The 15,035-nt window shown below is 44.1% G+C and overlaps 1 protein-coding gene across 3 annotated transcripts in view; it reads left to right on the forward strand.

Moving 5' to 3' along the window:
* Positions 1 to 5,660: 5,660 nt before the first annotated feature.
* LOC119397600 (uncharacterized) overlaps positions 5,661 to 15,035 on the forward strand; it is a 30,363-nt gene continuing 20,988 nt past the window's right edge. For all 3 annotated transcript variants that reach the window (XM_037665050.2, XM_049416403.1, XM_049416410.1), the window contains exons 1-4: positions 5,661 to 5,766; positions 6,193 to 6,324; positions 6,402 to 6,497; positions 7,453 to 7,666. In XM_037665050.2, coding sequence (XP_037520978.1) covers positions 5,749 to 5,766; positions 6,193 to 6,324; positions 6,402 to 6,497; positions 7,453 to 7,666 — 460 coding nt within the window. In that variant the 5' untranslated portion in view covers positions 5,661 to 5,748. The remainder of the gene's footprint in view (positions 5,767 to 6,192; positions 6,325 to 6,401; positions 6,498 to 7,452; positions 7,667 to 15,035) is intronic.

The raw sequence follows: 15,035 nt of genomic DNA on the forward strand, positions 1-15,035 counted from the left end.
AAAAATTCGCCTTCATAAAGCGGAAGTGACGCCACGACCAATGAAAACGAAGCCAACGAAGTGATGTTCGCCCGGCGGCAAACAACGAACCACCAGTCCAAATTCCGGCAAGAATCCGAGTTTTGTACTATTAAAAACTTTATGCCGTGGTCCAAAGCATGCCTCAGCGACCACTTTTTCTGGATAGGTGGTCTCCAAACCTTCAGCTCCCGTTACCACTTCCGCCGCATGTAATCAGTAGAACAATGGCCTCGAGATGCCCGAGATCTGAGTATTCGCATTTTAGGCACGAGTCAACAAACGAGGGCGAGGCGCTGACGTCGGTAGCGATATGCCTGAGAGAGTGGTTAAACTTGGCAACTGCAAAGTACGCATAGTTTTCGTTGCTTGCAAGCATGCTTGCAAGCCTCTTCAAATCAAAGATATTAGTGAAAAAGAGATGGTTACAAAGTGCAGTAACGAAGTGCATTGAGCTCTTATCAAGAGGGAGCTTTGGAGCCCACTTTTGGGGATGAAAAAATCTCGCTGCATTGCATGCGGACTGAACAATCCAAGAATGTATTTTCCTTCATGAGTCGAAATTGAGGCACCGCTCATAGAAACAGCCAGAAAATGATGGCTTTCCCACCTGCAACATAAAATGAAGGGGGGGGGGGGGAGTCGGCAACCACCCGCATTGTGTATGCAATATGCGCGCACACATACAACACCGATATTTTAGATGCGAAGTATCTTAAGGCGGAGCTCAATCCGGTGGTGGTGGTGGTGGTGTGCGGCGTGACCACCCTTACTGCGCATGCGCATACCCTCTCCACACACCTCCTCTCCACTCCCCTTCACCATTCCCCATGTCTTCTACCCCTCTCCCCTCCCCCTCTCCCATACCCACTCACCCACTCCCCTTCCCCTCTCTCATACCCCCTCTCCACTTCCCCTCTCCCCTCCCCCTTTCCACTCTTCCTCTGAAACGCGGGCTAGACATGCCGAAATTCTCTCCTGCGCAACGCCGCGATGAGCTCGAGCGCATGCGCGTCCCCTCCCCTTCTCTCTCCTCTCCTACGCTGCCCCCCTCTCGCCCGCCTGTCGACCGCGTTCCCCGCTGGCCCTGTGAGAATTAACGCCAGGCTATAGATGGAAGATACGACGCGCGTAGCGTCCCTCTTCGCGTTCCACGACGCGAGGTCGGTAGCATGCCCAACGAACGCCAACGGAAGGCGATCGTGCAAGTGCTGCGGCTTCGCATCGCCTCATGGTCCCCTTTAGCGGGAGATGGTGTAATTTTTTTGCATTGTGTTTGCAATATGCACGCACACATACAACACATATGCACGAACATTCGACCATAATGGACGATACGTCGGAACCCCCCTCCTTCTCCGAAACTAGGACGAGTGCATGGGGCGGCGTCCAACTCGGAAATTTCTACAGATGGCATTATTAGTTATATTGAGAAGAACAATTAAGGTTAAATTTTAGAACAAGAGCTAGTTAGGAATCATGCGAAAGAGCGTACAAACACGGGGAAGACATTTAGTGGTGTCTTGACTTTTCTCTACAACCGGTCTGAATTCATAAAAGCATATATTTCATAATTGGGCGGTGAATGCGCCCAATTAGGCATTTTCTACTGGTTTAATTTGTTTCAACTGCTAGAGCTAGCCCTGCAAGATCGACATGGAACCCTGCCAACCTAGCTCCGTCGTCACAATTCTTGTAGAAGTGCTGCGGCGATAAACGTAGTGTGCATATAAAGTGTTCAGCACGAAATAAATGCTTCTTTACGAAGTTGTTTTTTTTTAAATCGACATATGTTATAGCGATAAAAAGAGTAATTGAAAACAGGGCTATTGAAATATTAATTAGCACTAGTGCTTCATCAAGTATTATTAGTTAATTTCGATATAGCTCAGTCTTGTTTTAAAAAACCAGCTGGTCACACGACCACTGGCGTGGCCTAGCCTGGGGGAGCTTCGGTTTCAGCTTCCCCCTACCCCAAAGTCTTCAATTTTGTCCAAAATCCTCAAAAATCAGGGAAATGCGATATTTGTTCGATATATGCCTTCACAATTAATTCTTCTGTAGCCGCAGTGCCGCAGTCATCTTAATTAAGACGGCTAAAGACATATTATTTTGTGACAGTAGTTAAGAAAGTTAAATTAATTAATATTTTAATTAGTGGAGTTAAAGGGGCCATGAACCACTTTTCCAAGTAATGATATACTGACCTCAATATCGTAGTTTACTGCCTCCCGAATCGATTGCCGCAAAAATTTCTCGAATCCGTCAAGAATGAGCGGAGTTACGGTTGTTCGCACACTCTCAGCGCTTTCTCTCTTTTCTCGTGCCGACGAGCGCACATGGAAGCTAGACAGGGAGGGATGGCACGGGGGTAAGAAGTTACGTCAGCGCGCGTCATGAAATGTACGCGATTGCTCTCCCGCTGTGATTCGCATGCGCGAGTGCGGCTACCGTGTAAATTTAGCAGACTGAGGAGTGCGGCGCGGGCAAGCTAGTGGCGGCACCCCGTGGCAAGAAGCGCATCTCATGCGGCTATCGGCCAGTAAGCATGCTATATCTCTTGCGACGTAAACTGGCAGGTCCGCGACGTCAACGTGCAGACGCCCCTCCCACCGACGAGAGTGAGAACCGGCCTCTGTTTGAAAAGAGGGCGCCTGAGGAAACGGCAACTTCGCGCTCTGGGCGCTGAGCCGTGCCCCCACGACGGGAGGCAGAAAATAGCGCCCCTTTTCATTTCTTTCACGAATAACTCTCTCTCTCGCGCGCTCCGCTTGTGGCCTTTACGCGGCGCGCACGACTGTAATATTTTGCAGAGCAGTTCATAGCCGTGTCAGCTTTCCGCAGGATGTGTTTTTTCAACAAGCCCAAGGGGTGCTTCATGACCCCTTTAAGCGGTTATGTCAAATAGCAGAATTGAAGTTCTCTAGTCATAAAATTCAACCAAATTGAGCGGCGAAAGTATGAGTGAGCGTCATAAACCGACTTATGTGGGTGTGCGGTCTGCGCTACATCTGTAATCGTTGTCTTGAACAACAATGTCATGCATTCTGGTCGCCCGCACTTAATTGTTGCGCTCATCGATCGGTGCTTCGGTTGTGCCGAATTGAATTTAGTTGAATTTCTTTACGCCACAATAATTGCTAGAGGCCGCTTTTTCTATATGTAATAGCTGCGATGCGTTCTTCGCATGAACTACTTTCTCATTTGACATAACCGCCTAACTCCAATAATTAAAAAAGTTAATTAATTTAACTTTCTTAATTACTGGCCAAACAATGTTTTAACCGTTTTAAGATGGCTGCCGCTACAGAAAAAGCAATTCTGAAGACGACGAACAAATATCGGATTTTCCGGATTTTTGAGGGTTTTACAGGCACGCACACAAATGCACGCGCACTAACCCACCCTCCCGAATGAAAATTCTGGCTACGCTATAGCGTACCAGCTACAAAGTACGAAATAAGAACTTGTTGTTGGGCGAGTTGGTGAGTACTTAACATCGTGGTTTAGCGCCTGTCTCTCACATGTGTCTGTCTTTTTTTTAGCGCTAAACCACGATGTTAAAGTACGCGAAATAATGCTGCTCCCAATTTGCGGCAACTAAAGCTGTTCTTTGATCGTTTTCATTCGGTTTCATGCAAATGACGGTGTCATAAAGTTCAATCGGTGCATTTGCGTGTACGTCGGGATGACGCTCTGCTCAGACCTTGATACCTGCTTTAGGGTGGCTATAGCCACCCTACCTGCTTTCCTTAGAGTACGACCATATTCAGTGTGACCGATATGCTATGGACTATGTGCATAGGGATACGCATCTGCCGCGATTCGTGCGTTTTAGAAATATTTCTGGCTTGAAATATAGCTAATGCTTCGTTCTGAAATTTTTTTTATTACGTAAGAGGATTGTCTCACAAAATCTAAATTACACGTGACTGCACTATATGTAATGAAAAATTAAATTGCTAACTTTTTTTTTTGGGGGGGGGGATGGTTCATCTCAAGGAGGTTTAAATAAACCCCCCTTTACGTATGTTCGTGCGTGTGTGTGCGTGCACATATATGCTCCAACGTTTTTAGAACCAATATTTCGCAGCTCCGCTCCCGTGCCGGCACACGCGGCATACGCGCGTGAACTTCAGCGCTGCTGTTCCATTTTGCTTCACATTACCGTGGCCCCCGGGATCGGATACGGCAACGCACCGTTGCTCTCAATGGCGCGTTGCTTAAGCTAATCGCGGAGGCGACGCACCTGCCGCAGCGATCTCAGACGCGTGAGTAGCCGCTTGCGACGCGTTGCGCGTTTCTCTGTGCTCGCTTTCTCCGTACTCCGTGCGTGATTGTTTGCGAACGGTGATCGCTTGGGAAGCAGTTCTTTCGATTTAGCGTGTGTGAAAGGGACAAAGCTGAGCCGTTTCCGAGCCGCTCGTGTTGCACGAGCGGCTCGGAAACGAAGACCATATATATATATATATATATATATATATATATATATATATATATATATATATATATATATATATATATATATATATATATATATATATATATATATATATATATATCACTTCTCCGAATCAGAGCAGGCCGGGACTTGCAAGAAATATCTTCTGAACGCCTAACCCACCAGAATCGTGAAGACTAACTTCGCTACAAGTCGCCTAACCGAGCTCAGGGAATACAAATCAGGTACCTCGATCAACCGTAGTTCGGGTTGTACGCCTTTCTCAAGAAATTGTAATTAATTCGCCCGAAAATTAACAACGGTCCTGTGTTTTACGACTTGCTTAGTATGACAAATCTAAGTACATGAGCCAGTGTCATTTTCGCCTCCGTAGAAAAATTTCGACCTCCGTAGTCGTGATCGATCCCGCAACCTTCGGGTCAGCAGCCGAGCACGTACCGTAACCACGTGCTCGGCTGACGGTGCTCGGCTGACCGTGGCGGCTGAACACAGGTTGACGGCAATGGAATGTTCGTGCGAGAGGACAGCTAGATGTGTGAGATTGTGGAGAATAGCTCGTGAAATGACCGCTTTTTGAAACAGTCGAGGTTATTGAAGAAGTTTAAATGTCGGAATCTCGGCTGTCACGGCCGTCGAAAGCTGCAGCGACGACGATTGGTCACATGGGTGTTGTAGCAGACGACGCGTGAGGCATGATTACAGTGGCTAGAGTAGCACACTGACCTCCATCAGTGGAGTAGCATTAGTAGCATGATGCAAGATGGAACTGCAGCGCCGCTAGTTCCCGCGTCGGCCGTCGCGTCCACTTCAAAGAGCAAGCGTCTATGGGGTGCTGCGAAACTGAACTGGTTATAGAAACGTTGATATGCACTAGCAAAAATTTATAAAATGTGGGGGGTTTTGAACCCCCTAGCCCAGTGCCCAAATCAGACATCGCTACCGACGACAGTGACATAACATACTACGTCAACAACCATTTTCTCATGTCAACAACAAACATAAAAAATACGTAATAGACGCCATGTTTATAACATCTATCCATAGCTTTATCTGGCTTTATCTCCGCTGTTTCGAAAGTGACAGCAGAAAGCAACACTTCATACCTCAGCAAATGTATAAAACTTTAGATTAGAATTATAGCTGTTTGAGGATTGCGATTTGTAACTGAGGCACAAATAAACAGAAGCGCATGGGCTCGCGTCACGACGACCTTGTTTCGTCATTGGCTTTCCTGAACTCGCACAGGATTCTGGGTCACTGCGAATGTAATGGCGGCGGTAGCCGAGGTATGCGTCGTCGTCTTCTACTTTGTCGCTTGGTGTTGTAGTCGTGAGCAATGTTTCTGCTGCTCACATTATTCGTGACGTCATTTGTATAACTCCGGGTTCCAGTGTTAGTAGAACTGCTTCGAGTATTTGTTCACGCTATTCTCATGATTGACTCGACGCAACGTGCGGGAAGTGCTACATCGCCATTTTGTCCTTTCGGGCCTTTTGAAAACACCGTGCTGCTTGTTCTTGTGCTGCTTTAGTTTATAGGGTTTCGAACTTGTTTATGTGTGAATATGTGTGTAAAGATTCAAAATTAATAGTTGGACAGGAAATTAACAGTTGTAGTAGTTGCGCGCTGGCTTGTGTCGACGGCTTTCCTGTTTTAATCGTTTTCTACCGTTTTCTTTTTCTTTTCTTTCCTGTCTCCTATTCCTCGATTAGACCTCGGGGCTCAAGTCATTAGAGTCTGACAGTTCTGTGCCGAAGTCGACAGTGGATGATGACGACGACGAATTGGAGGCGCTGCGCACTGCGGCGTTGTTGTCTATGAAAGTCAGAGAAAAGTGCAAATCGGTGAGTGTTTTGACACACGTAAAGCGTATTGTACTTTTCTTTCTCGTGACACGCGCCATTTGTTTTTCGAATTCCAGAGCGCCTTGAATTCTGAAGCGCGCGAGCGATCTGGTTCGTATTCCAACTACAGCCGCTTTCACCATTCCAACCAGAGAGCCACCACCCCTGGAAAGGTAAGCTATATATCCAAATAAGTACTTCGTAGGTTTAGGGATACAGCTTGTGCTCATCGTAAACCAAGCAGATCGGTGCTCGGGGTTGTGTCGCGCTTTGTTTTCTGTTTTTATCTGCTCCTTGCCAGCTCAATATCCAGCAATCGCCCATATTGTTAGCATCAACTTGTCTGCAAGTGATGGCATGATATGTACCGTCTAGCCAACATCCCCAGGTGACACCATGAGCATATGAACAACAGTGAGATCTAGTCAGCATTGGTTCTTTGCCCACTGATTTGCCACCCATGCCTAGACGAATCCCATCTAGCTCGTGTATTGGCAACCCCATGTCATGCTTTTTGGTTAGCATTAATATATGCTTCATTGAAACTGGCTGCCCTCATGACATGACCAAAAGTAATCGAGGCCTTTGCTTCAAATGAACATTTGGGTTTTATCTATTGTAGATGAAACAGAAATGCACAGGCTTTTGATATTCTTTTGCGAGTTTCCAATGACAGTAATCGAGGCCTTTGCCTCGAATGAACATTTGGGTTTTATTTATTGTAGATGAAACAGAAATGCACAGTCTTTTGATATTCTTTTGCGAGTTTCCAATGACCATGTCAAGTTTGCGATGTGGGCCGTGGTACAAGGCCTTTTTCTGAACCCCGTTTGCTCGACAGCCATCTCTGTGTGGCTCAGACCATATGCTATCGCATACACTAGCTTATAATAATTTCGCCCTTAAATCATCTGGCCATTAGAAACAGCCTTCCAAAAGAAGGCTGCATTTGCACTGCATAAGTACACCTAACTGGAGTGAGTGACATTATAAGTTGCCTTCATGTGTTTAAGGAAGCTGTGACAGATTGTAAAGAAATAAAAATACAGCTCCTATGCACAAGCAAAAATGTGGCATTCTACATGCCTTGCTGGGATTCTTATTTTGCGACTTCCAATCACCTTGCAGCCACTTTTCAGCTGGAACCAGCACACACGACCCAACCTTATCGTAATACAGCCTGTGCCACTGGAAGGAAGCGAAGCGGCATCCCCGTGTAGTGCGACTTCCATCCAGACTGTACAGCCCTCGACAAAGTTGGTGTTGCCCCAGGATCGGTGGTGCCCAAAGCAGGGCCAAGAAAGTCCAGCCTCAAGTGGCACTGGCCAATCCAAGCGCAGGGGTATGCTGCCCAGCACCATTCTGCTGCACTTCTCTCGATCTCATTGCTGGCTGCTTGGTGTAGTTAGTGTGTTGCCATAAAAGTGAGAGGTGTCCGGGGAAACCCGAAAAAAAAAACAACAAAAAAAACAGTCGGCTTACCAAGATGTCATGCCAGGTTTTTCCCACTTACGTGTGATCGTATTATGTGCCACCGTGAATTATGTGAATGGACTGTTTTTATTCCCTCTCATATTATGTGTACATAGATAAAATAGAATGGTTCTCCTTGATTAGGAGCCATCTTGTTTCATCTTTGAGTGCTTTACGGTCACAAAACAATACTGCCTTTTATTTTTTATGAAGTGGCTTTTGTGTGGCAAGCTGCAGAGGAATTGGGTATATAAATGCGCAGGCTGAGCAAATACTGCTTGATGCCAGAATGTACTAAAAATGGTACACTTTTCGTGTGGAATCCGTTTAGTCGTGTGGTTGACTTAAAGAAAAAGTGCGTTGGGCTTTTTTCAATGTCAAGTGTTTTGTTGTTTCATGTTTGTGTGGAATGTTATAAAGCAGAATGGTTTCTGTGCCTGGCAACCATTCTGTTTTATCATTAACTTCTCTGCAGTCTTGGAGCCTAGTCATCCCATGGTACTTGACATATGACTATAACCTTAACACACAACATTTTTTAAAGAAATGGTTTACTTGCTTTGCCTAAGTAGTCGTGAGATTTATTTGAAGACATTTTCAGCAAAAATTGTTATTTTTTAAAAGGTTTAGCGAAACTTGTTACCCCACTCAGTGTTTGTGAAACAAACTGAAGGCACTGATTTCATGTGTAACGTAAGAATGCCTATAATAAGAATGCCATAAGAGTTCCTATAATATTTTCCTTTTCAACATTAATGTGAAGTTTTATCAAGGAATAACAGCTTGAAAGCATTTCCATGGTAAACTTAACCGCACATATGTTTGACACACTACATATGAAACATGTTTACACTCTGCAGGCTTTTTGTGTGCAATTTCCTTTTTTGTCATTTTATTGAGCCTAGTTATGTAGTTGAAGGGGGTGCCGAAAGTACTTCGGTATATCCCTTTCAACTCTGGAATTTAAATTTTTGTCGGAGAGTTTTCTTATGTGTTTTCCTAATATTTAGGACCTCAGCAGACCACAAACAAAAAAGAATTGAGCCAGTGGTGGAAGTATTTATAGATTAACAAACATGGTCGTCAGGGCTCGGGGGTCGTGAAATGAGAAAAATGGCTTCTTTATTCCTGCTACTCACTAGAGTACACAAAATCTTAAGCAACGTCATATTTGGCAGTGTGGAACTCCTTGAAGCAACTTCGGGACTTCTTCTCGAAAATGGTGCGTACCGCCTCAGCCACCCGCCTTGGCGTCGCCCATGACTTCAGTCAAGCTTCTTCTTCTTTGTGGCTCTCAGCTCCGCAAAAATGCCACAATAATGGTGCCTATTGCAGTGGACAGTGGAGATCAATGAAAAAATACTCCCCCGAAGAATTAGCAGTTTTGGTTTTGTTTCCGAGGTTCTAGGGGATATTTTGTGTGGTGTCAATTGACAACGCCAGGGCCGAAAGGGATATAACATATTGTCCTTTACTGCCATGTATGTACTTAGTATGATACAAAACTTTACGGTATGTCACCTCCTTCAAAAGGTGCTTTCTTTCTAAATCAAACTGTTTTTCTTTGTTTCTTTGTTTATTCAAGATTATTTTGGTAAAATGTTTTACTCCAAACTGTTCAAAAATTTCTCTTTTGTACATCTAAAACCAAAATTGAAAGCTTCTGATTCATAAATACCATCTCATAAGAAAAACCATTACAGATCAATATTATCAGAGGACAGTCCCTTATCAAATTTTAGAGAAACGTATTAGAGAACAGCCAATGCTCTTGAAGTAGGCAAAACTTTCTGCCATAGAAATGAGAGGCGTTCCAGAATTCTGTTGTTCTGAGAAATGTGTATTTCAGCCTTCCAATTTTTTCATTTGGGTTCTGAAATCTCTCAGTTTAGTTATGGAAACAGTGGTATACTGGATATATTGAACGAGGCAGACGTTGAACCTGACTGCCACGCGAATAAGGTCTGCCTCTCAAATAGTTGCAGGAAGGCTGATCTTCAGTCTACTTGGAGTACTAAATGGGCGAGAAAAAAAGAAAATCCTTGCTTCCACTTGAATAAAAGGAGAATGTGTAGGTTCTTGGGAATGCCCAAGCTATAGGGTTATGGATATCAGACATATTAAGTGTATTTTTGACCACCTGGACATATGCCTCAAATATTTATGCAGATTTTTCTCAAAACATTTCTCTCTTTTAGCATTTTACAGTTAAGCACACAGTGATAATTTTCTTCTAATATATATTTCTGCATGCCATTTGGCATGCCATTTCTTTGAATCTGTTAGTGAAGTGGTATAACTGAAGACCAATGGTAATTTTTTATATATACTCGGCGACAAGTTATCTTAACAGTGGAGTGAAGGCTATGGAGGCGGGGCCTCCACACATTTGTGTTGCTCCGCAAGAAGTATGGCAGCTTGCAACTGATTTCGGTTGCTCGCTCGCATTGTTAATGCATTTAGAAAATTATATACACGAAAAATGTGAATGGGAGAAACATTTCGATTGTTCAGTGTGCATTTTAGTGTTGCAATACTTAAGTACTATTTTTTGGGGTGGGAGCAGGCATGCACTTCGGTTGTGTAGCTTCCACAGTGCTGTCAAGAAAAGTTGTCGCTGAGTATAGTGGGCAATTCTTCAAAAAATAATTGTGCAGGGAGTCAACTTTTTGGTATCTTCATGATAACTAACTTTATGTATATGGTAATTACGGTGCTACAGTGCACATTTTACTGTCCTCATTACATACCTCCCAAGTCACTTTCAATCTTCACCATTTCTTATGAATGTTTAGATAATACCCACAGTTTGCAGATTTTGATTAATATAAAAATTTTTCTATGGTTTGAATAATATATTGCTAAATACTCTAAACGGCTATGCTTTTGCAAGACAAATATAATTAACTGTTGGACTAAAGGTCCGATACTTTTTCTTTTCTTGAAGGTGGGGACATACCTTAAAGGTACCCTGCAACTCCTTTCTAGTTTATCATAGAATGACCTTTCTATTGTCCCGTTAATCCCCCCACCATAAAAATTTTTCAAATTATCAATTATAAACAGAGAAGCTCTCAATAAACAAGCGCTTTCTTTTTACTTTCATCACCACAAGCATGCTGGAAAACTACACGGAGGGATGGCAAGGGAGTGGCACTTGATCCAAAAGTTACTCTTTACCGCTTGTCGTGACCAGGAGCATTTTCGCTTCATTTTTCTATGATTGTGTAGGCCACAACCTCTGTTTTAGACATTTGTGGATCAGGTACAACATGGGTGATTGCGGTACCTGCATGTCATTATCCTGTGGCCTCTGACATTGTCAACTGGTGCGCGCGCCCGCTTTCTGCATGCGTAGTTGGGACGACGTTGTAATGGAGGGAGCAAGTGTATTTTACTGTTTTTGACACGACTTCCAAGTTCCCTGCTGCATGCAGTGCCATGTAATTGGCTCACATGTTCACGGAAGCCTTGACTACCATTTGGCACAAAGTTTTTGAACTATGTCTGCCATGGGAGTTTTTGTCTGTACACCGTAGTAAAACTTTTTTGCTTCAACAATAAGAATGCGGTTACTCTTAGCAAGGGTGTGTCTTCAAGAGGCCCTGTGACTTTTCTTGAACTTGGTCAGAAAATGGCGCTAATCTGTAGGCAGGACTGGTGTGAACATGCGACCAAGATTTCATTGCGCTGCATGCACCAAGGAATTTGCAGCTGCATGCCATAAGTCGCCAAAAATCGCTTTCTTTCTCCTTTGCACTGTCGTCCCATCCATGGGTTCGCACCGATGGACGATCTCCGAGGCCATGTGCCCCGCACACTGAACCAGAAAGAGCGGCCAGTATGGCCAAGATAGAACAGAAAATGGAGGCCATGATGCATGACGATGTAACTTTGAGGGGGTGGATCACCCCTGAAAATTACATTAATGCTGATGTAGATGCATGCATGCTAGCTTGCACATTCTTGAAGCATGGCTTCAAGGGGGTTCAAGTGGGTGTAGTGCACTTGTTGGTCCCTTCTGTGGAGTTGTGTGTGCTCGGCCAGACCGGTCATGAATGTCACCGACCATGAAATGTGAATTCGATTAATCTAATGCGGAGCGCGCTGCAACTACTCTGAGAGATAAAATACAAATTAATAGCGGGGATCGTCACATTGCCATAAAAGCACTCTTTCACTTCTGGCAGTTGCACTTTAAGCCAAAAAAGGTGTATCTTGGGGGGGGGGGGGTCTTTCTGTCACACAATAATAATCATCATTCTTGTGGGGTTTCTTTGCCCGTGGGCATGTGGCTATCAGCGTGTCACAGCACCCTTGATCGTGAAGTAGCAAGCGCATGGCTTCACAAAAGGGAATGCAGGAAAGCCAGATGACTTATTGTTGTGTGGCAGAAAGCCCCCCCCCCCCCCTCCCCCCCGAATGCTCCCGTTTGGCTTGAAAGTGTGGAATACGAAGTGCTTGCGAACGCTAGTTTAGGCACAGGCATAGAGTCTGTGTTGGTAGGAAAGCTCAACTTTTGGAGGCACGGTAATGGATAGTTTAATTTCTTCCAACATGTCCTGCAACTAACCGCTTTGAAATTGTTACGGTAAAATGCTTCTCAGGTGTCGCCTTAGAACTTCAGCAATAAAATAAAATTTGCAGGGGGGGGGGAGTCCTTGTGAGGGGACCCGTTACTAAGCCTCTTAAAGGCTTATCTTGTCATTAAAGGTTTAGCTGTTTACCAAGCCTCTTAATGTGGCTTATCCTGTACTCATCTCATTAATTCTAGGGTAGTATATTCATTTACAATCGTGTTTTTGTCATATGGTCGTTGTAGTATTGATTGCACCTTCTTTACATTCTATTGCTGGATAGAACAAAACGTAAGACTTTTAAATAATTATCACAGCTTCTTGTGGACTGCTTGGCATATTACTAAATGTAAGTGAGTAAAAATATTGAAAAAATATGGTTATACTGCGGAAGTCCAAAAATATCAACATGACACTAAAACATACACTTGAACTAGGTCCTACGTGGAGAACATTTTCCAAGAGTACAGATTACATGTTAAGGGAAGTGTAGGGCAATTAACTTTTAGAATTAATGTAAAGGGCATCTACAGCAAATGAGACTAATCGGAAAATAGAAAAGAACGATGTTCAATGGTGTGTACCAAGACAATTTTTGAAATGGTGCTGTTCCAAGACTCGTACTTTACAATACATTTGTAAAGTGGTGAAAATATATTTGCGTAGGTAGCAAACAATTGTATACTCAGTTTCATACATCAGGTGCAACGCTGTGAAAGCTGTGCAAGAAGTTTGGTCAGCAAAATGTATAACTCTGCGCGTCTCGTGGTTGATTTTTGTCGTTGTAAACGCTTGCACGAGCCTCCGTGCGTCGCGAAGGTGCGCAAATTAAACACCAAAAAAAATAAGACTACTTTGGGTGGTAAAAACATTGAACTATTCCTTAATGCGAATGCATCTATTAGAAGTCTCGCTAGCCTCCACAGCGTTGCACGTGATGCGTGATACGGAGTATAGTACGATGCCGGCCGTGGCAGCTGGATTTCGTTGGAGGCGAAATGGTAGAGGCCCATGCACTTAGATTTAGGTACATGGTAAGGAACATCACACGGTCTAAATTTCCGGAGCCCTCCACTACGGTGTCCTTCATAATCATATCGTGTCTTTGAGACGAAAAACCCAGCAATTATTAATTGTAGTGTGTATAAGCGAGCGTGTGTATTACCATAAGGAGGCTATATGACTAAAATGGACTTGCTCGCTCGCCCAAACTGCCGAGGTACAGCAGGCAGTCACCCTACAAATGCTCATAGCAGCAAAAGTTAAATGGGAACCTAATGATTGCAAGGCTATGTTTAAAGTTGCCCTGCAACACTTTCAGCATGGTCAGAAAGCGCTACTGATTGGTAGTCGAGGCTCCCGAGAACAAGCGAGCCAAGCATTGTAGCACAGCATGCGGCCTGAGATTTACAAAAAATTCTCAGTCAGCTAAAAATCGCTTTCTCTTCTCTCGACAAATGATGTGATTTACTCAAAATCACTGCGTCATTGACTCAAGTTCCACGCCATTGGCGGATTTGAACATGGCACGTTCGGTAGTTACTGTGGCTGCCACTTGCCTGCACGTTCGAAGAAAAAAAAAAGGAGAGAGCTCAAGGTCACGAGGTGTGCGTAACGTACTTCTTCCCCCGTGCTATCCCTCCCTGCTTAGCTTCCAGCGCTTTCGCCGGGTCGAGAGAAGAGAGAAAGCAATTGCAGCATGCAACAAATCTTTTAACTCCGGTCATACTGGACAGATTCTAAAAGTTTTTGCGGTGGTCGATTTGTGAGGCAATAACCTCCTTTAGATGAAGCCATTCCATGGCTACTTGAAAAAGTGTTGCAGGGCCCCTTTAACCACACGCACACTTAAGGGGTTCTGAACCACCCCTCGGGCTTGGTGAAAAAGCACACTTTATGAACAGCAAACACTGCCGCGAACATTTCAGCAAGATTTTGTGGCCGTGCATGGCACATAGAGCTTACAAGGGGAGCGTGAAATTGCCATTTTCTCAGATACCCTCTCTTCATACTGAGGCCTAGTCTTCACTCACGTCGATGAGTGGGGCTGCCAGCTGTATGTCATCTAACAACTGATTGCTGCTATTGGCTAATAGCTGACAGAAATCAGGAGTGGTGTTTGGATTGGATGCGCTTCTTGCTTGGGGGTGTCGCCATGTTCCAGCGAAGCAACACTAGCGCGCACTGGAATCACTGTAGGAGAGAGCGAGTGCGTTTAAGGGGGGAAGTGGGTTTTTAAAAATCATCAAGATTCCCTTTACCAAATTTAATGAAACTGCACAGTCTTGTTTAGTTTTCTTTGCTGATTCCAAATATGCAATTATTCTTCAAATATGTCCATTAGTTCTGAAGTTAATTAAAATTAATTAGCATTGTTTCCGGGAACAATGGAGCAAGAACTACTCATCGAAATCTTGCTTTAGGCACATAGCCGGATACTAGGAAACATAAGCTTCACAGGGGTACGAATTTTTTTTTGATGTGCAAACTATTAATAATTATATAGCATATCAAAGCTTTCTGTTCAAGATGTGGCTAGTTAGTTGTTTAATGCACAGACAATTAAAAAAACATTGAAACTGAAATACAAAAATCTGCTGCTACCCCTGTGGGCAATACTCACGTAGCTCAGTAGTGCAACAAGAATTACAATTCTAGGTG

This window comes from Rhipicephalus sanguineus, chromosome 1, assembly GCF_013339695.2.
Source record: "Rhipicephalus sanguineus isolate Rsan-2018 chromosome 1, BIME_Rsan_1.4, whole genome shotgun sequence".
Classification (NCBI taxonomy): domain Eukaryota; kingdom Metazoa; phylum Arthropoda; class Arachnida; order Ixodida; family Ixodidae; genus Rhipicephalus; species Rhipicephalus sanguineus.